The sequence below is a fragment of the Gekko japonicus genome, unplaced genomic scaffold (assembly GCF_001447785.1).
Source record: "Gekko japonicus isolate JY-2015 unplaced genomic scaffold, Gekko_japonicus_V1.1 scaffold630, whole genome shotgun sequence".
In the NCBI taxonomy this organism is placed as follows: Eukaryota; Metazoa; Chordata; class Lepidosauria; order Squamata; family Gekkonidae; genus Gekko; species Gekko japonicus.
This window is the reverse complement of record NW_015162498.1, coordinates 346,549-366,406: the sequence shown is the minus strand read 5'-3', so window position 1 is coordinate 366,406 and position 19,858 is coordinate 346,549. Positions and strand designations below refer to the sequence as shown.

The following is a 19,858-nucleotide window of genomic DNA, read 5'->3' as shown; positions in this document are numbered from 1 at the left end:
CTAAGCCGAAGCATTGGGAACACATATTTCATCATATCTATCTATATCATTTATCAACCTGTCTCTCTGTCTGTCTGTATGTCTGTCTGATTTCATTGTTAAGCTAAGTTGCAGTCACACACACGAAATAATCCACTTTCAATGCACTTTCCAACTGGATTTTGCCAGTTCACACAGTAAAGTGCAGTTGGAAAGTGCACTGAAAGTGGATTGTTTAGTGTGTGCAACTGCAGCCTTTGACTCTTTGCTTTAAAAAGTTGTTTTCACTAAATTAAGCCTTGCAAAGTTCATTCTTAGATTTTCTCAGTTTGTATTTAATAGTCCTGTGATATATTCCAATACGTTTTCCTTCCTGAAGGCAATGCATTGTAGACCTAGGATGAGCAGAACATTGTTCATGGCGGACCAGAACCTCCAATGACCTCCTTCATTGCACCTCCAAGTTGGGTCGGCCCTACTGAGCTCCTAGAAGTGAGTTCTGAAGGCTTTTATAGGCATTATATGCCCTATTATGGGCAGGCCCCACCCAGAAGTGGGCTCCGAAGGCCTATAAAAGCCTTTAGAGTTCACTCAAGTCGGGCCCTACTTGACTGAGCTCCAAGACTTTGGAGCTCACTCTCAGAGCTCACTTGGGTGGGGCCACATGCCAGTGGTGGGCTCTGACAGCATTTAAATGCTCTCAGAGCTCACTTCTGGGTGGGCCGCTGGACCCAGAAGTATACTCCAAAGCCATTTAAATGCCTTCAGAGCCCAAGAACATGTCTCCCACAAACCTCCATGAAAAACACGGTGGTTTGTGGGCGGACCGTGGGAGACATGTTCTTCCCGAACCCCTGGTATGCGAACCACAAACCGTCCTGGTTCGTGCTCCAGCCAGGGTTCATTTGTGGGTTCGTGTCCATCCCTATTCAGGACACAGTTTTGAGTTCTAGGTTTGAATGCAAAACAAATTATCTGTATGGCAGAATGGAATTTTCCTGTCCCCCCTCCTTTCACCCCAGCCCGCTTATCTTCACAAAATTTTGCTCTTGCAGGATGAGGAACCCCAAATAATGACATGAGGGGGCTCTACCATAGAAAGAGGGAACTGTCAGGAAATGCAAATTTAGCCTGGGATGTAATCCCTAGAATGGATGCTTCAGAGATGTTTGAGGAGGAAAAAAAATATTGCTAGCCAAAACATGCTAGTGATAATGAAGGACTCTTAGAACAATTTCAGTAGTCATTAGTGAAAGAAACATTCACTGTGGGCACTACATTACAGCATTTCTTCCAAAGCTAGTCTGTATTGTGTTCACAAATGCCAGTTGTGCGACTATTACATCAGACTCAAAGGATATCCCAAAGTGAAAGGTAAAAAAATGGCAAGGCCTTACTAATCTAAAGGGAACATCTTCCCAGTACTCACCTATGCTGTGTTTTTTTGCCTGGGTCTTCAGTGAACAACTCAAGGGTTTGTTTTAGAAAAGGATGATCACAAAATTCTCCAAAGGGACATTTCCATGAATATTGCTGTGGTAAACTTGATTCACAGCAAAGGCTGAAGTCAATTGCCCAGCTTTGCTTCGAGGTATTGGGATTTTGGTACTGCTGAAAGTCCCTCAGTATTGATGGATGTGTTGAAGGTCTACACATGTGTTGAAGGATGTGTTGAAGGTCTACACATACCCTTTTCATAATCTTGAAAGAGTTCAGGGTGGGTACCATATGTCACTGATGTTCTGCATTGATCAGAGTCCAGATGGTTTTACTATTTTGGACAGTCTTCACAGGGTGTGTGTGAATTGTCTCACAACAGGACGGGGGGGGGGGCAATTCTAGCCAAGCCCTTGATTGTGGGAAGCACGGGGTATTTTTTGCTGTCCAGTTAATTCACCCGTAAGGACAAAAAAGAGAAAAGGGAAAAAAACTGAACCTAAAACCTAGAATTCAGAACCTAAAAAGTTTAGTCAAGAATAGAACACAAATTAAAACAACACAAATTAAAATAACAAACAAGGGCCCATTCATACCTCATATACAAATATAAAAAACATAAATGGGCCCTTGTTTGTTATTTTAATTTGTGTTGAATAAATACATGTATATTTTTGTATGTTTCATAATTAGATTTTTAGAGTTGGCCCTCTTCTATTCTTGACTAACCTTTTTAGGTTCTGAATTCCAGTTAATTCACCCACCAAACACACAGGTTTTTTCCAGAATGCCAAAGGGCTCGGAGCTCTTCAGCCCATTATTCCTAAGCACCTTCTACCGAAGTGGAGGGGCATGACTCTCTTTCGCTAGTTTTCACTTGAACCCCCCTTGCACACACATCTGTTCTGAGACAGAGCAGTCCCTTTATGAAGAAATTATATTTCATGTCCCTTTTGCTGAGGTAAGCTTTCCCCATCCCCCAAAGGGGGGGGGGATTACAAAATCAAGTCCTCATTTTTTAAAAAATCCCACCCTTTCTTCCCTCCCTGCTTTGTGCTTGCAGTACTTTAGTGAGGTAGGTTCGGCTGAGATGAAGTGACTGGCCCTAGCTCACCCAGTGAGCTTTAAGCCTGAGAGGGTATTTGAACCCAGGTATTGGCAGTCCTAGTCCAAAGCCATTTTGTGACTGCTGAGCTGCCATTTTGAGACTCTGCCTGCCTAATGAGCCACCATTTTGTGACTGGTTGCTCCCAGGGCTCTTGAAGTGAATTAAGTAGCTCTGAGGAGGATGAAGTCTGCTATCCCGTGCTGTAGCTAAAACTTCTGAAGAGACTTTCACAAATAATCGGGAGTCGTACTGGCAAATATTGAAGTGTGTTATTCCCCACAGAGGAAATTCCTCTGTCCCTGACATGCAACATAATATTGAGTGAACTTGGCCAGAATTGTGAAATCCTGGTGATTGTGAATAGGATAAGAGCTTGATTAATCTGTTTGTGGAGTTTAAACTTTTCCATGAGGTGTTCATAGTTCATAAAACTCTGAGTCCTACCAGTCTGACCACTTTCCCCCTTGCTTTAAGGAGCCAAAGTTACTGTGTTTGTGCTCAAAGAGCTCGAGGTGTTCTCTTAAATCTCCTGTTTGCAGTAGCCAAGTGAAGACGCTTCCAAAAAAGCCCTTCTCTCTCAAAGACTGCAGACAGGAGATCATAAAAATTATATTGTTTTTGAGCTATAAGATGAAAAACTGTGTCTTCTTTGGATTAGAGAGCTCACTGTTGGGGATTCAGTGTGTCCAGGGGTAGAGTACTGGCTCAGATTAACCTGGATTCAGATCCCTGCTAAGAAGGGGTGGCCTTGAATGAGTCACTCTCTCCGCCTATCCTGCCTCATAAGGTCGGTGGGAAGATAAGTTTCAATATGTTGCCCTGAGCACACTGCAAATTCCTTTTTTAAAAAAACCCCAACAACCCATCTTACAGGTGAGAAACCAAACCTCAGGTAATCAGCTTGTCACGTAGATATTCATTGGCTAATTTGGGTTTTGAATTCTGCTCAGTGGAGCGCACACTTTCTCCTCAGACTGGAGCCTCTTAGAGCTGATTCAGAATGCATACATGGTAACAGTCCTCCGTGGGATTGCAACACCCCGTAAGGCTATGCCTTTCTTTTCCCCTGCCCTGCTTAAATTTCACTGTATGTGAAAATGCTCTGAGGTCTGTATTTTTGCAAAAGACCCCAAAACGAAAGCAGAGTGACAGCAGAATTGAACTGAAGGACAGTGGCAAGTCCACTCTGTCTCAGATTTTGTGCCCCATTTTTGTTTGCCCACTAAGACTTGCGGATTGGAAGAGCACAGGTACACAACAGCGCAGTCCTATTGGCTGTGTCGTTTCCAAATTAATGTTAGTGCATTCCAGATTGAGACCAGACAAGAGGATCAAGTTTGTTCATTTTAAGCAAAGCGTTCCGTGCGCATTGGTGTTTAGTCATGCCGGCCACATGACCACGGAAATGTCTTTGGACAGCGCTGGCTCTTCGGCTTTGAAACGGAGATGAGCACTGCAACCCTAGAGTCGGATTCGACTGGCTTTCGAGCAAGGGAACCTTTACCTTTACCTTTTTAATTGATTTATCCTTTAAACAAATGTAGACCAATCTGGTGTTCAGTATCCAACTGTCTACATTCTTGCAAAGTTGTCCACAGCCAGCTTTACTCCATATCACCAGTTTTATGGTGCTTGACTATTGCCTGTTGCTTTAGTTTGTTCAGACTCTTATTGATACATATATATGTTGGGTTTCTTTCCCTCTAGAATGCTGTGATGAGAGGTCACGACGTTACGACACCGTCTTACAATACTCAGAGATCATCCATTCTACCTCTATATGAAGTAAATGGCACTTTTCCTTCTTTTTTTCTGTGCATGATAGACATATTTTACTCTTTTAAATTATAAACATATAGATTGTTTGAACTTCAACTTCCGTCTCATGGACAGAAAGCAATTAAAAATAAATATAAGAACATAAAAGTATGTAGACTTCAGTATGGCAGAGATGAGTTTTCCTCCTCCTCACATACCCAGTCCTCCTCCCCCAAGCCGTTTCAAGACAGTCACTGGAACACGGGTCAGAGAGGAGTTTGGTTTTATTTCTTTATGTCCCGCCTTTCTCCCCAGTGGGGATCCAAATCAGCTTACAATACAGAAATATCACAGAAACAAGGGAAAGCGGGGGAAGGTTTGTGAGTGAAGGTAGTTCTCTCTTCTCTCCAGCTCTAAGGTATGACCCTTGGGCAAAGCGTTAAAGTAAAGGAGCGTCAGCTATGCTGCCATTGTGGCAGGTGGGGAGGGGGGCTGATGAGAGTCTTCTTCATGCCTCTGGTATTTTGTCTTTCGATTCCCACTCACCCTCTTATCTTGGAGCTCAGACAAATGACCTTGGCGCTCCTCTCTGCAAGCTTTGCTGGGAACCTAGGCCCGTTAGTTTTAGGCGTAATTTCTTGCTTTGCTTAATGGCTTACCTGCATCAGGGGTTCTGTTCGAATTCTGTATAACTGTACCTTTCCCGCCTGGGACCCCAGTTCTGACACCGACTGTGTAAGATCGACTTGTTTCTACTGTCCAATAAACCTGATCCTAGTTAAGGAACGTTGTTGGGACTGGTTTTTGTGAGACTCTGACAACGAGCCCTTTAGATTTTGCTCTTCAGCTTGCCTAGGTGTTAAGTACCTGTGAGCAGAGGAGATCTTATTCAGCTGCTGCGGCCAGATTTTATTCAGCTGCCCTCTTACAGGCTCTTCCCAGCTTCCTTTCCTGCCAGTTAGTAGACAGCCTTCATCAGGAAGTCTGATTCCTTATTCAGTTGTTGGCCTCCAGTCGTGCCAATGAAAACTCTGGATATTTTACCTGGAGCTAAACGATTCTTCTTCATGCCCGTCTAGAATACATTCCAAGATCTTCAGGTCGTACGGAGAAGCCTCAACCTCTTCAGGACGCAAATGATGGACTTAGAATTGAACATGCTGCGCCAGCAGACGACCGTTTACCAGCACATGACTGAAGAGGAGAGGTAAAACAGATAGCTTGTGACAGATTTTGAACAGAGGACCTGATGACTCTCACTTTAGCAGCTTCTAGTTAACATCTGTGTATATGTTCAGTTCCCTATGTCTGCTGAAATCTACACACACACCCTTCCATTTCTCTCTCATTCTCAGAGCACCGTTTCTTCCTAGGTGGGCGACCCTGAATAAGTCACAAACCTCCTTTTGTTCTCCTCCCCAACCCAAGCAAGTTGGCCGGTCGCTTTCTCCTCCTTCCTGTAATCCGTACCTAGAACGAGCACCTAGTTTCTTCCTCTGCTGCTAAAACCCTTTGTTTCTGCTCGTCACACAACACTGATCGCTGCAGCCTCTCTCCTCTTCACTTGCTTCAGAATACTTCTGTCAAGAGTACTTCTATCAGCTTTTCATCCTTTTTATTATGACCTCTGCCCTTTTGGTAAGTTCTCTTCATTTAGCTAGCTTCAAGTTCCCGTTCTAAAAGGCTTTCTGCATTTCCAAAGGGATGGTTTGGATGCTCAGGCTTTCTTCCTCAATCACAAGAGGTGACTTTGGCCGCTACCATAAAGTGGATCTTATTTGGTGGAATTATGGGTGATTTCCCACAAGCGCTGCTCCGCGCTCACTCCTCCCTTTTGCCCGGATGGTACGTGTCAATTTCACACAAGCTGCTGCGCGGCCGCATTTTGCCCCGCAGCTTTGTGCGATTTTCCCCGCGTCTACTCAATTCTCAAAAAACAGGATTGAGTAGATGCGGGGAAAATTGCACAAAGCTGCGGGGCAAAATGCGGTTGCGCAGCAGCTTCTGTGAAATTGACACGTACCATCGGGCCAAAGAGAAGAGTGAGCAGGGAGCGGCGCTTGTGGGAAATCACCCTATGACTCCTCAGAATCTGGATTTATAGCGGCCACCATGCTCTTAGCAAGCAGGCCTCACCTCTGAGGTCCACTGTGCAGTCTCTTCTGTACGTTCAAAGCCTTCTGGCAAGTGGGGAGGGGCTGTGGCTCAGCAGTTGGAGCATCTGCGTAGCATGCTGAAGGTCCCCTGTTCAATTCCCACCATCTCCAGTTGAGGTTTTGAGAGTAATAGGTGCTATGAAAGGCCCATGTCTGAAATCCTGGAGAGTCACTGCCGGGTGGAGTACTGAGCTTGGTGGACCAATCGTCTGACTCGGTATAAGGTCGATTCACATATCTGCTCAGTTGAATTTCATTAAAATATCAGTTCTGTGTTGTTACAGAGTTTACCACGTGCAAATGGAGGGAAATGATTGCTGGGATGCATCCAAAGTCACACCTTTTGACCAACAGCTTTTTGAACTTCCCATTACAAACGTCTGTGCAACCAACCCCGCTGTCAGTTCTAGCATACTTTTTCCTACACATGGGTCATACTCAGCTCTATATAGTGTTCAATTTACAGGTGTTCTGAATATTACAGTTAGCTTTGCAAGCCATACTCTCTTTCCTAAAAGATTAATTTTCTTACTAATGGATGCCCCAGTGGGTTTTCTGGCCTGCTTCGGGGTGGGGCAGGGACGACAACAGAACTACTTTAATTCCATTAGAAGTATATGTGGAACGCTGTATTTCTTCCATATTGCCTCCTCTTGGTAGATGGTGCCGTAGGTGAGAGTAGCCTTCAATCCATGGGGGCAGGAGCCTCAGTTGGGTGATTGAGCCCTGCCTGCTGGATCACAGCCCCCTATAACTACTGTCTGTCTGTGTGTGTCTCTCTCCACGCATACACACACCACACACACATTTGCTGCTTTTTGGAAGAACCTGCTACTAGTGTCCTCAGCTTCCTACTTCTGTTTTTGCACGCATGCTCAGAGGAGCGGCAGGACAGCAAGGCAAAGGGTGATTTCCCACAAGCGCTGATCCGCGCTCACTCTTCTCCTTGGCCCGATGGTACGTGTCAATTTCACACAAGCTGCTGCGCAGCCGCATTTTGCCCCGCAGCTTTGTGTGATTTTCCCGGGTCTACTCAATCCTGTTTATGAGGATTGAGTAGACGCGGGGGAAATCGCACGAAGCTGCGGGGCAAAATGCAGCCACGCAGCAGCTTGTGTGAAATTGACACGTACCATCAGGGCAAAAGGGAGGAGTGAGCGCGGAGGAGCGCTTGCGGGAAATCACCCATAGTCTCTCAGCGGTGAAAATTCCTCCGTGGCTCTGATCCTTAGCTGGCTCCTCATCTGGTGCATGGCTCATGTTTCCTGTCCCTGGCTGTTGATCTGGTGCCCTCAGGCCTGGCTTTGGTCACACTTCTGGGTCCTTGTCTTCCTGTCACATGAACATGACATCACACAGTTTCCTGTTCCATGCTTGAAGCTCAGTTTGTCCCATGTCTGGTGGCATTCCTTGTCTGGAAGGACTGGAGATACCCCCCCCCCCCCCCCCCAAGCATTCCCTGGACTAAAGAACATGCAGAGGCCTGTATGCCATTCTTCAGACCCAGGATAAATTCCTTGTTTGTTTCCGATAATCGTGTTCTCTTCTGTTCTGCTAGCAGGGGGATGCATTCTGTGTTCCATTGATCTTCCTTCTGCTTTTTAGGTATGAAGCTGATCAGCTGCAGACACTGAGAAAATCTGTTCGGATGGAGCTTCAGGAATTAGAAATGCAGCTGGAGGAACGTCTACTCACTCTTGAAGAGCAGCTTAGGAATCTACACGTATCGTCACCTTACAGGTCACAAACGCTGATGGTGGGTGCCAGTTGCTGCAAGCATCCACGTCACTCAGAAAAATGTGTTTACAGTGGGAACATTGCAATTGCCTTGCTCTTTAGGAACCACAACCCCTCTCAGAGAATACTCCCGTGCAGATATTTTCAGAGTGGCAAAGCAAGTGTGGTTTTTTTTCTTTACCCCAACAATAATTTTGCTTCTGCGTTAGGGAAAATAGAAGCACTGTCTGTATCAGGGATGAGTGTCTTTCACCCCAGCTCGTGTTTATATTACTGGAGTAGAACAGCCACATGAACCTGGTATTTTCTTTTAGGGCAGAGTGACTTTTTCCCATGTGGTTCCGTATTGCACAATTTAATGCAATTTAGCATGCACCGTATTGGCAGCCTTGAGATGATCAAGACTTACAAGTTGATTGCATGTGTCTCTCAGTTAAAGTTTGCTGGTAGTGAGGGGGGTTTATTGTCTGAAGCCATCTCCACCATGCGTGGTTGGCGGACAGGGTTGTATTTGTGATTACACGGCCCCGTTCCTATAAATCACTAGAACAGTGTTCTGCGTTAGGCTTTCAACATTGTACTACTGTGCCTTTAAGGTAGTCTGATGCCATAGTACGATCTTCCAGCTGTACCCCCAGTTCCTCTGGCACCTTGCCTGATTTTGTTGCATAGATATGCCTCCAGGGGACGGCACAACTCAAGACAAAAACTATTGTATAGGATGCAGGGCCATCTGTATGAGGGAGTGTGGAACCTAAGATGTTCCCCTGACCTCCCTTCAGCAGTCAGCTCAGGGTGAAGGGGCCGTCTCCATGCTGGTCACCAAGGAGATGGCCCCACCACCCAGCTGAAAGGTTGCCAACCTCCAGGTGTGGCCTGTAGAGCCCTTGGAATTACAGCTGATCTCCAGACTACAGCAATCAGTTTGGAAGAAATGTCAGCTTTGGAGGGTGGGCTATACGGTATCACACCCCTGCTGGGCTCCCAAACCTTCCCTCCCCAGGCTCCACCCCCAAATTGCAGGAATTTCCCGGCTTGGAACTGGCAGCCGTACACAGCTCCCTGGCAATGGCTTTGAGGCTGGAAGTTCATGGTGTTTTGCCCTTTCAGACTCAAAGCAACCCCATCGATCACCATACCCCATACTGATCCTACTGCTCAGGTTACTGGAAGTGGATTTGGGGTTGCTACAGGCAGGGCTTCCCAAAACACAGGACCTGGGGTGGGTCACTTTGATTTACTGTACCGGAGGGACGTCTCTCATGGGATATGTTCAGCTCCTTTTCCGTTCCGTTGGCCTGCTGATGCTGACATTCTGGATGGGACATCTTTGTCCACTAAATTGGACCCGTAAATGAAAGGCTACCCTTTGCAGCATGTCCGTTGGCCTGTTGATGCTGACATTTTGGATGGGACATCTTTGTCCACTAAATTAGACCTGTAAATGAAAGGCTACCCTTTGCAGCATGGGAGTATTTCTGTTTGGAGGAGGCAAGTGCGGGAGAGAAGACGAGGAAACATTGACGATCGGGTTTGTTCCAGCTTCCCAAATGCCAGCATAGACTTAAATGTGTTGCTTCTCCAGCTGCCTTTTGGCTCAGTGCCTCAACACTTCCTAAAAGGTTGTGGTGCTGAACAAGGCAGTTAACAGCTTCGACCGTTTCTAAAAGTGTCAGTGCTGTGAATTTCTGTTATTTGGTTGCAGGGCATGTATGGCAGCAGAAGTGCTGATAATTTGTCGTGCCCTTCTCCGCTGAATGTGATGGAGCCGGTAAGTAAACAAAGAGAACCAAGACAGGAATGGACATAATTTCAATTCAGCAGAAGTGTTTTAAGTTCTGAACAAGGGGCCGTGGCTCAGTGGCAGAGCATCTTCTTGGCATGCTGAAGGTTGCAGGTTCAATCCCTGGCATCTCCAGTTGAATAAACTAGATGGTAAAAAGTTAAAGGTAAAGGTTCCCTTGCTCGAAAGTCAGTCGAATCCGACTCTAGGGTTGCGGTGCTCATCTCCGTTTCAAAGCCGAAGAGCCAGCGCTGTCCGAAGACGTTTCCGTGGTCATGTGGCCGGCATGACTAAACACCAAGACGCACGGAACGCTGTTACCTTCCCACCGAAGTGGTACCTATTTATCTACTTGCAATTTCTTGCTTTCGAACTGCTAGGTTGGCAGGAGAACCAGATGGTAGGTGATGTGAAATACTTTAGCCTGAGATCCGAGAGAGATGCTACTGGTTTGAGTAGACAATATTAATGAACCAGTGGCCTGATTCAATGTAGGACAGTTTTGTGTGGTCAAGTGATAAGTCATAATGCTTTCAGTAGGACTGTTCATTAAATGTAGACAAATATGCATTAGTAATAATAATTATCGTATGGCATTGTGTGTAGTATAGCCAGGAGATCCTAAGATTGTCTGGCAGCCTTAAGTTCTAACTCTTTTAGCGTTATGCACCACTAGGTGGCAAGCTAGATTTATTGGGGGGGCTGAGAGAGCCTGAGATCTGTGACTGACCCGAGGTCACCCAGCTGGCTTCATGTGGAGGAGTGCGGAATCTGGTGCCCTCAGGCCTGGCCTTGGTCACACTTCTCCAGATTAGAGTCCACCTCTCTTAACCACTACTCCACGCTGGCTCTCTTATGCATTATTTGTGATCAGATTAGCAATCCAATGCTATACTGGTGTATTTGGAATAAGTCCTGTCCTCTTCAGCGAGATTTATTGTCAAGTAAGCGTGCACTGCTAGCCCGATCTCGTCAAATCTCAGAAGCTAAGCAGGGTCAGCCCTGGTTAGTACTTGGATCCGGAGCCCACCACAGAATTCCAGGGTCGCTATGCAGAGAAAGGCAATGGCAAGCTACCTCTGTTAATCTCTTGCCTTGAAAATCCTTTGAGATTACCATAAATTGGCTTCGACTTGATGGCACTTTATACACACACACGCACAGAAGTGTGTGGAGCATTATAGCTTTAATACTGAATACATATGAGAGGGAAAAGATGTGAAAAATGAGAGTGTCTATTTGTATCGGTGGCTGCGGTGGCTTAGAGGTTAAGATGCTGACTAGAAGGTCTGTAGTTTGGCAGTTCGAGACCCTAGTGCCGCATGACGGAGTGAGCTCCCGCCTCTGGCCCCAGCTAGCAGTTCGAAAGCAAGAAATTGCAGGTAGATAAATAGGTACCACTTCGGTGGGAAGGTAACAGCATTCCGTGTACCTCGGCGTTTAGTCATGCCAGCCACATGACCACGGAAACATCTTCGGAGAACGCTGGCTCTGCGGCTTGGAAATGGAGATGAGCACTGCCCCCTAGAGTTGGATTCGATTAGCTTTCAAGCAAGGGAAACCTTTACCTATTTGTATCAGCTAGGATGATGTAACATTTAGGCAAAGACAGACTGCATTCGATTGTTGTGGTGCCCCCAGAAGGCCGGGACGTTTCCATTAGCTCAAGATTCTGAGGAGCCCAGTGCATTTCAGCCCAAGTAATACTCCTTATTCAGAATGTCAGGTTACAGAATCATAAGCCAGGGTTGCAGTGAACTGCGCTGTAATCCTTCCACCGAGCCTGCAAGCTAGATGAGCCACCTTCTGAAACAGGGTTGGTGGTCTCCTTTCCACCCTCTGTCCTTGGGACTTTCATAGTCTCCTCCCCCCAATGAGAGTCATCATCAGCTGAGGTCAGTAAAACATTACCCCCCCTTACTTCTTCCTTCTGAGAGTTCCCATGGCATCAGGAGTAAAGGGCAGAGCAGGGGGTTGCCAAGTTGGGGTTGGCCCCTGAGTTGGTGATGTCATCAAAAGGAAAAGTGTTGATTTGGCAGAAAGGCAGTGCCCCCCCCCCCCCATGGTCTTGATTTCAGAATGGAAAGAGGGGCACCACCCTGCCACAGCAGCTGAAGGCCCCAAAGATGTCCGGCTGGCCTTGACTAAAGCCAGGGCTTTTTCTGTCCTGGCCCCCCGCCTGGTGAAAGAAGCTCCCTCCAGATCAGGGCCTGCGGGAATTATTACAATTCCACAGGTCCTGCAAGATTGAGCTGTTCCACTGTGCTTTCGGATGAGATGGTGGACATCCAAAGATATCTCGGCCTCCCCCGATGACAGTGCTGGCCAAATGGAATGAGCCCAAACTGAGCATTGTTGTCAAGGTGAATCCACCCTGATTGCGTTTAGTTTGTGTTTTAACAGAAATACGGTTTTAACTATCAAAATTATGGTGTTATCTTGTGGTCGTAACCCGCCCTGAGCCCGTTTGCAGGGAGGGCGGGATAAAAATCGAACTAAATAAATAAATCAAGATGGGGGGCTGCTGTCACGTGTGTGTATGTATTATATGTCATCTTCACATGCACAAACGCATATGTAATTTGTATATATAACATTTGTGGCCAGCTCTGCTTCTCTTTCACTGTACGCAAAGCCTGGAAATGGGGACATGACAGTTCCACATAGGCCCACAGCGTATGAAGTAAGGGGGGTTAGCTGTCAAAATCTTGCTATGCCTGAGGATGTGGTACAGCCCTCTTCATTTGAAATTGATGTCATTGTCAAAGCGTGAGACACCATTTTGTACTCTGTCCTGTGTCAAGGGAATGGTTGTCGGCCATTTTCTCAAGGCATTAGGAAAAGCAGCCGACCTCTCTCCCCTCCTTCAATTCACAGGTTTCCGAACTCATTAGAGAACAATCGTTTCTGAAGTCAGAGTTGGGACTGGGAGAACTTGGAATGGAGACCACTGTGGGAGAGAGTTCAGAATCTTTCGATCACGGAAATTCAGATTCTTCGTCAGTGTGTTCTAGTCAAGCCAGCCGGAAAGCTGGCCGGCGTTCATCCGAGACGACTGTCAAGTCCAAGCTCCAGAGCAAAAAAGTATATCGAGCCTGTGTCGCCTTGATGCCCACTCCGCCGGCAAGACCAGGAGCGGCACAAGCCCCAGAATGTTCTGAGGAGCCCATAGCCTCCAAATCGGAGGCTGGAACAAAACTTGACAAGGGGGTTCTTCCACCTCCTGTCGAGGAAGTTCACAGAAGCACGGAGAACGACGAACTGCAGCAAGTCATCCGAGAGGTAAGTACAATCTGACTAGAAATTTCCCCCTCAGGATGGCTTGTCCTTATAAACCTTTCAGTAGCTGAAGGTTTTAAATCAGATTAAGTTACTCGGAGATAACTCAGAGATAAGAGCAGGACAAGGGGAAACTCGGCACACAAAGTCCGGAGAGAGACTTAAGGGGAAAAGTATGTGTCTTTGGTCAGCCTCATATCCTCACACAGTTTGTTCTGATATTATGAAGAGCAAGTCTGTGGTGAGTCATTCCTCAAGGAGCATTGCGTGAGAACAGGGCTACAAAGAATGTTTTTCAGCAGCTCCCGGTTGAGGAAGTGTCTCATCTAAGTACCTCCGAGATCACAGGCAGAGAATTCTGTTCCAGACCTGCTATTTCTGATCCTTTTAAATGGAGAGATGGCCTGAACTTGGGGCCCTCTCACATGCAGAGTAGGGGCTCCACTTTCCCACCTTCAGCAACACAACAGTTGAGCCACTTCTAAGTAGAGAATGCCCTTTTTACAAAAAGACAGCCGCCAACCAGTGTTCCCTCTACGCTGAGTTAGTGTGAGCTAGCTCAGGAAGGACGGCTCCAGAGCAAACTAATTTATGCAGCAGCCAAATTGCTTGCTCACAACTGCATGGCCAGCGGCTCACAAAGTAGAATTTTTGCTCACAAGACTCCCCACCTTAGAGGGAGCATTGCCGCCAACTGGGCTCACTTGAAGAATCAGGCAGCCTGTGAAGACCAGTGAATTAGATAAAAACCAGTGGAATGTGTACTTTGTCATCTAGCAAGGCCATACCCAAGAGGCCAGGGCTCTGCTGTACCTTGTGAGCACCGGTCAGTGCTTTTAGTTGTAACCAAGCCGAGCGAGCACTGGAAGACACTCTTTGCTTCCACCCTTCCTCAGTCAATCACAGCGCTTGGTTATCTGTTCAGTGTTGGAAGGGGGAAGAGATTTTTGTGCATGGCCCATTGATGTACACGAGCATCTGTCAGTCAGTATGCATAATCATTTATATGGAGCATTTTATGTGTAAGAAGCTCTGACCTGCATAGCCCAGGCTAGCCTGATACCTTCAGATCTCAGAAGCTAAGTAGGGTCAGCCCTGGTTACTATTTGGATGGGAGACCACCAAGGAATACCAGGATTGCTACACGGAGGCAGGCCACGGCAAGCAACCTCTGAATGTCTGCTGCCTTGAAAACCTTATGGGGTCTCATATGTTGGCTATGACTTGATGGCAAAAAAATAAGATGCATAGGGCATTAACTATGTAGCCCGAACTTCTTGTCTGCCAATCCAATTTGGCGTCTGTGGAAACGTCCTAGCTTTGACTCTCCAGAGCTTATTCCATGGGAATCTTGTTCGCTCAGGAGCTACTGGGCTTTAATCTAGCTCATTCGCTGCAGACTGGCATGGCTGCCCTCTGAAAGAATCATCAAAGTGCCTCATTATGTCCAGCCTTCCATAGTATATATGGCCTAAATGAGTCCTGGGCCTTCCCCAAGGGTTGTGTGCATGCCCAAGACCATAGAGTGAGGTGGATTTTGTCTCCGTTGCCTCTCTGAGTTCTCCATGAGGCATCTATAACCCAGAGGGATGAACTGGATGTCTGGGAGAGAGAAATAGAAAAGAGCAAGAGTCCAGTAACCCCTTAAAGACTAGCAAAATATGTGGCAGGGTAGGAGCTTTCGTGAGTCACTGCTCACTTCTTCAGATAGAAGAGAGAAAGGTGCCCTTCTTAAATCGATGGCTGCTCATGGCAGCCTTCTTTGTGGATGCCTGTGTAAAGTTGTTCCTTGTATGTTCTTGCGATAACCTCTCACAAACAGCAGTTGACCAGATTTATGTATTTTTTAATTGAATTCATTACCCGCTTTCCCCGGGAACCAGACTCAGAGCGGGTAACATCATTTACCGTGGATTTATTTATTTATTTATTTATTTATTTACATAACAATAGGGAGATTAAGACCCATAGTTGTTACTCGACCCCAATCCAGCAGTACTGATCACAGCGGAGTCATGGTTGATTTTCATGCGGCCACCCCTCAGGTCTACCAATGATGGTAATGGTGGTGGTGGTGGTAGTAGTAGTAGTAGTAGTAGTAGTGGCGGTTCCTGCTCGAAAGCCTGGCGGAAGAGCTTCGTCTTACAGGCCCTGCGGGGGCTCCCACCCAACCCACCCACCCACCCAGGGCCTACAGGCAAACCATTCAATCCACATTTGCATCTTGTACATACCAAAAGCATCCCCTTACTTCCAAAACAGAATGAATCCATTGCTGAGAAATCTTATTAGTATGCATTCTTGATATTTTGGTACAAATGCTAAGCCTGTGGCTTATTGAATAATTTTTCCTCCTTCTGTATACTTGAATTATGTTGTTTCTTTCTTTTTTAAGGATAAAAAGTGTTTAGTGTTTCAGTGCGTGCTTAAGTAGACTGTAACATGCTTGAGCTTTGACCTGTAACTATTTTCTGGAATGCAAAAGAACCCGCTAGCCCTTCAGATGAGTGAATACCCTCCTACAGAAGAGCATTGCAAAATGCCAAGATGCTTAACTGTTCTTTCTTGTATTGCAGAACACGCAGTCTGGCCTTTATTAAAATAGTCTCCAGTTATAGAAAGCAATAATATGTACTGGCATTCTGTGTTTTAAATAAATTGATCTGTTGGGTATTGATGGATAACAGATTTAAACAAACCGACTTAGGAAGGGGGCGTGTGCATTTCAGTAGACTGGATAATACCCATGGTTACGTCCCTGTTGTTTTTCAAGACACTGGTGTACTCTTACAAGAAGATGGTAAGATGAGGTTTCATGCCTTGGAGCAAGAGTGGAGTCGCGTTTCAGGAAGGCACTTTCCCGCAACTTTCCCGCATTCTCTGCTCCTGTGCAGGCCTGTAGCCAGGATTTTGTGGCTTGTGTGGCAAAAAAAAATTCTGATGGGGTTGCCATTATCTTTATGTCAGCTCCAATCTGCCCCCTAGCCCGGCCGCCAGCAGTCACCCCTCTCCCTCCCCTCCTGCAAGATTTAAAGGGTCCTTCAGCTGATCAGCGGGGAGCACATGGCATGCCCATCAGCTGGAGGGCCCTTGCAGGAGGGAGAGGGGCACGCGTCATCCCCCGCTTCTTAAAAGCATTTAAAGGATCCCTTTATGCACCCCCCGATTCTTCTAAAAAGAATCTCCAAAAAATCTTGTGGGACTGGCCCTTTAAGGAAAGGAACAGAGTCCCCAATAGCCCCACTGTGGCTGTGGGCCAGCTCCTGTCAGTCATTGGACCCTCAGGAACAGTGTGGGGAGCAAAGCCCAAGGTTACAGCAAATTGCCTTTGCTTCATCTGTAAATGCCAGTCCACCGGAGGAATCGCTGTTGCACCAATGGAATGTCACCTTAGGGCACTCTTAAGACATCGGTTTCCAGGAAGCTTCCTCAGAAACAGCTGGCCTTCATTATGTACATGCAATTTATCTATTGGGCAGGAATGTACAAATGTGGTTTCTGGGAAGACAGGCTGTTTGTTTTTAAATATCCTTTAGGAATATAATCACCTGGAAGTCTTTTTTTTTTTTTTAAGCAATCATAGCAGACCAGTTGCAAGGCCAACGGTTTCTTTCTTCAGTGCAGCCATTCAGAGGAGAAATCAAATCCTTAGCAAACATTATTTAATAGAGCCGCTTGACGCCTCTGAAAAAGTGCACAAGTGTTGCTCGTAACAGTGAGCAAATTTTGGATCTAGAGGGCATCCTGCCAAGGTCACACAGGAAGTCTGGCTGTAGCAAAGTCAGGAATAGCGCATACGTTGCCTGTTCCTAAGCCTGCTTCTTTCCACAAAGATGAATCCATCCTCTTGTGTCCCCCCATCCATTCACTCTGTTAATTTAGAGAGCCATCATTGGTTTGTTTTGGAATGCCGTGTTTGTTTCCATCATTAGATGTATTCATAGCTTGTAATTTTGCTGCTTACCTGGGGGGAGGGGGAATAGCAGCAGCACAAACTGCACAAGTGCTACGATAGGTCCAGGTGCGTTCTCTCTCACCCAGGTAGCAGCAAACAGGAGGCCACAGCTATATATGTAAGTAGCCACACTGGGCAGCTTGAACCACTGACATGTGCCTGAGGACAGAGAGAAACTAGGACTAGAGAGTCAGTTTGGTGTAGTGGTTAGGAGCATGGACTCTAATCTGGGAGAACTGGGTTTGATTCGTTCGAAATGCAGCTGCTGGTGTGACCTTGGGTCAGTCATAAGTTTTTTCAGAGCTGTTCTCTCAAGGGCAGTTCTTGAGAGAGCTCTGTTGGCCCCACCTACCTCACAGGGTATCTGTTGTGCAGAGGGGAGAGGAAAGGCGATTGTAAGCCGCTCTGAGACACCTTTGGATAGTGAAAGTTGTTGTTCAGTCACACAGTTGAGTCCAGCTCTTTTGTCAAGAGAACATACTGGTCATAGCGAACACACTCTTCCAAACAACCTAAGAGGCAACTCTACACATGGACATCACCAGATGGACAACACCGAGATCAGATTGATTATATCATTTGCAGTCAGAGATGGAGAAGTGAAGGGCGGGGTATAAATCCAATCTCTTCTTCTTCTCTTCTAGTTGCCTCAAGGGTGGTTCAAGGTATTTTGCCACCACCTCCCATGCCGCTGGAGCCACTTCACTGGTGACCTTCAAGGCAACCATCTTGGCCCAGTTGGTGTGCCCCAAGTAGCCACTTCGGTTATTTAGGTGGTGAGCCAACTCTGGGTGGTGCTCATCCGACGTTGTACATAGGGGTTTCCTGTCCTACTGGTCCTAGAAGGTATCAGGCTTGCCAGCTGGTCTACTATATTTTAGTGGTTTTATAATCCGAAAGTATATTCCTGAAGGATATTTAATATGGGGGAAAGGCCATAGAGTGTTGCATACTCACCCTAATGTGGAAGCAGTGAGTGGAACCAACCATCCTCTAAGGAGCCTTCCTCCAATGTAAGTGGTGCTTCATCCAACAGAAGAGCCCCATAAGTGGGAGGAAGGCTCCTTAGGAAATGGTTGGATCCCCCCCACTACCTCCCTGACAGGGCAAGCATGGAACATTCTGTTGCCTTGTCCCCATATCAAAGCCCCCCTCGACTGGAGGAAGGCCTCAAACTTTGCTCAATGGAGTAGTAGGATGGGGGTAGTATCCACCCTATCATGTGTGGCACTACTGCCCTTGGGTTTCTGGCTCAAAGGAAAGTAGTGGTAGGCAGTCAACACGGTTGGCTTTCCACTATACCGGGAAGACCTGTTTGGCAGCAGATTATCCGCCGCCGCTGCCTTTGTGCCCCAGGGCAAGGGAAGGATCAGAAAGGACCATGGTAGGGAAGGATAAATGGGCCATCAACTCCTTCCATCCACTCTTTGCAAGGCCCTTTATTTTGGGGGGTTTGTTTGTATTTTTCATATGTTCATGTGTTTGTGCATGGTTGTGCACCTGGAAGTCACGCTGACCTCTGGTGACTGACCCCTACTGGGGGCCTGGAGGATATTCAGAGAGGTGGCTGAATAAAGCCTGCCCCTGCCTCCCGACTTGCCAGAGTCGGCCCTGCTTAGCTTCCGAGATCTGATAAGATCGGGCTTGCCTGGGCTATCCAGGTCAGGGCATTTGCAAGACCTAGAAAAGATGGGCCTGAACAGAGAATGCTCTCTGTTTTGGCATCCAAAACTACTCTGTAGTAACAAGTGTTGCTTTCTCGCATAGCTTAATGCGCACACACCACCCCAATAGTGCACCTGAAAAGCTACAAACGGTCTGATGCATATAGTGCGCCTGAAAAGCTACAAACGGTCTGATGCATTATTGGGGGGGGGGGATAAAACCAAAAGCAGCCCTATTCAGAAGAGTCTTTCTGGTCACATGTGTCCCTCTGGCCTGTTAAGTTGTTTTTTACATTGAAGTGGCTTCCGTGTTTTAAGACGTGCATCCAAAGGGAGCCACCGGGGTGGGGATAAGCTAGCACAGGGGTGAATAATAATTTCAAAGCTCTGTAATGCCCAGCACTACTTGCTAGTGCAAGAAATCTGTAATGGTGACTTTGAATTCTACTTTACATGGATCTGTTGAGAAGAGCAAGTTCTTTAACAAGGAGTGCAATGTAGATATACATCTTATATTTTAAAATGCGCATCGCTATTATGCTACTCCAAATCGTTATTGTCTTGTTCTGCGTGCCATATAGAGTATGGAACTGTATTATGTACATTTAGGCTGTGAGAAATGGAGGTTGGGGCGAGTTTATCAAATTAGCTGTCATCACACTTTTTTGCTGATTTTTTGTTCGTTTGTGTTTTTGATTTACCCGCTGCTAATCTTTGGCGGTGGGGTGTATAAATTTGTATCTAAAGAAATAGCTAAATAAAATACTACCTTGCCTAACATAGGCGAACCAAAATGTGATCTTGTTCTAGATCAAAGAATCTATTGTTGGCGAAATCAGACGGGAAATTGTGAGTGGCCTGTTAGCAGCGGTCTCTTCCCCGAACAGAGGAAGCACTAAGCCAGAAACACAGCCATGAGTGGGTACCACAGGTAACTTCTCCAGTCCTTCTTAATCTGTATTAACTGAAAGAAAGAACCAAACTATGTTACACTTTTTAACA

The 19,858-nt window shown here is 46.5% G+C and overlaps 1 protein-coding gene across 2 annotated transcripts in view; it reads left to right on the top strand.

Annotated features, from left to right (window-relative positions):
• The window catches only part of SSFA2 (sperm specific antigen 2), a 109,612-nt gene that overhangs the window by 85,233 nt on the left and 4,521 nt on the right, over positions 1-19,858 (top strand). For both annotated transcript variants that reach the window (XM_015406086.1, XM_015406087.1), the window contains 6 exons: positions 4,232-4,309; positions 5,362-5,489; positions 8,044-8,194; positions 9,881-9,946; positions 12,836-13,240; positions 19,667-19,787. In XM_015406086.1, coding sequence (XP_015261572.1) covers positions 4,232-4,309; positions 5,362-5,489; positions 8,044-8,194; positions 9,881-9,946; positions 12,836-13,240; positions 19,667-19,774 — 936 coding nt within the window. In that variant the 3' untranslated portion in view covers positions 19,775-19,787. The remainder of the gene's footprint in view (positions 1-4,231; positions 4,310-5,361; positions 5,490-8,043; positions 8,195-9,880; positions 9,947-12,835; positions 13,241-19,666; positions 19,788-19,858) is intronic.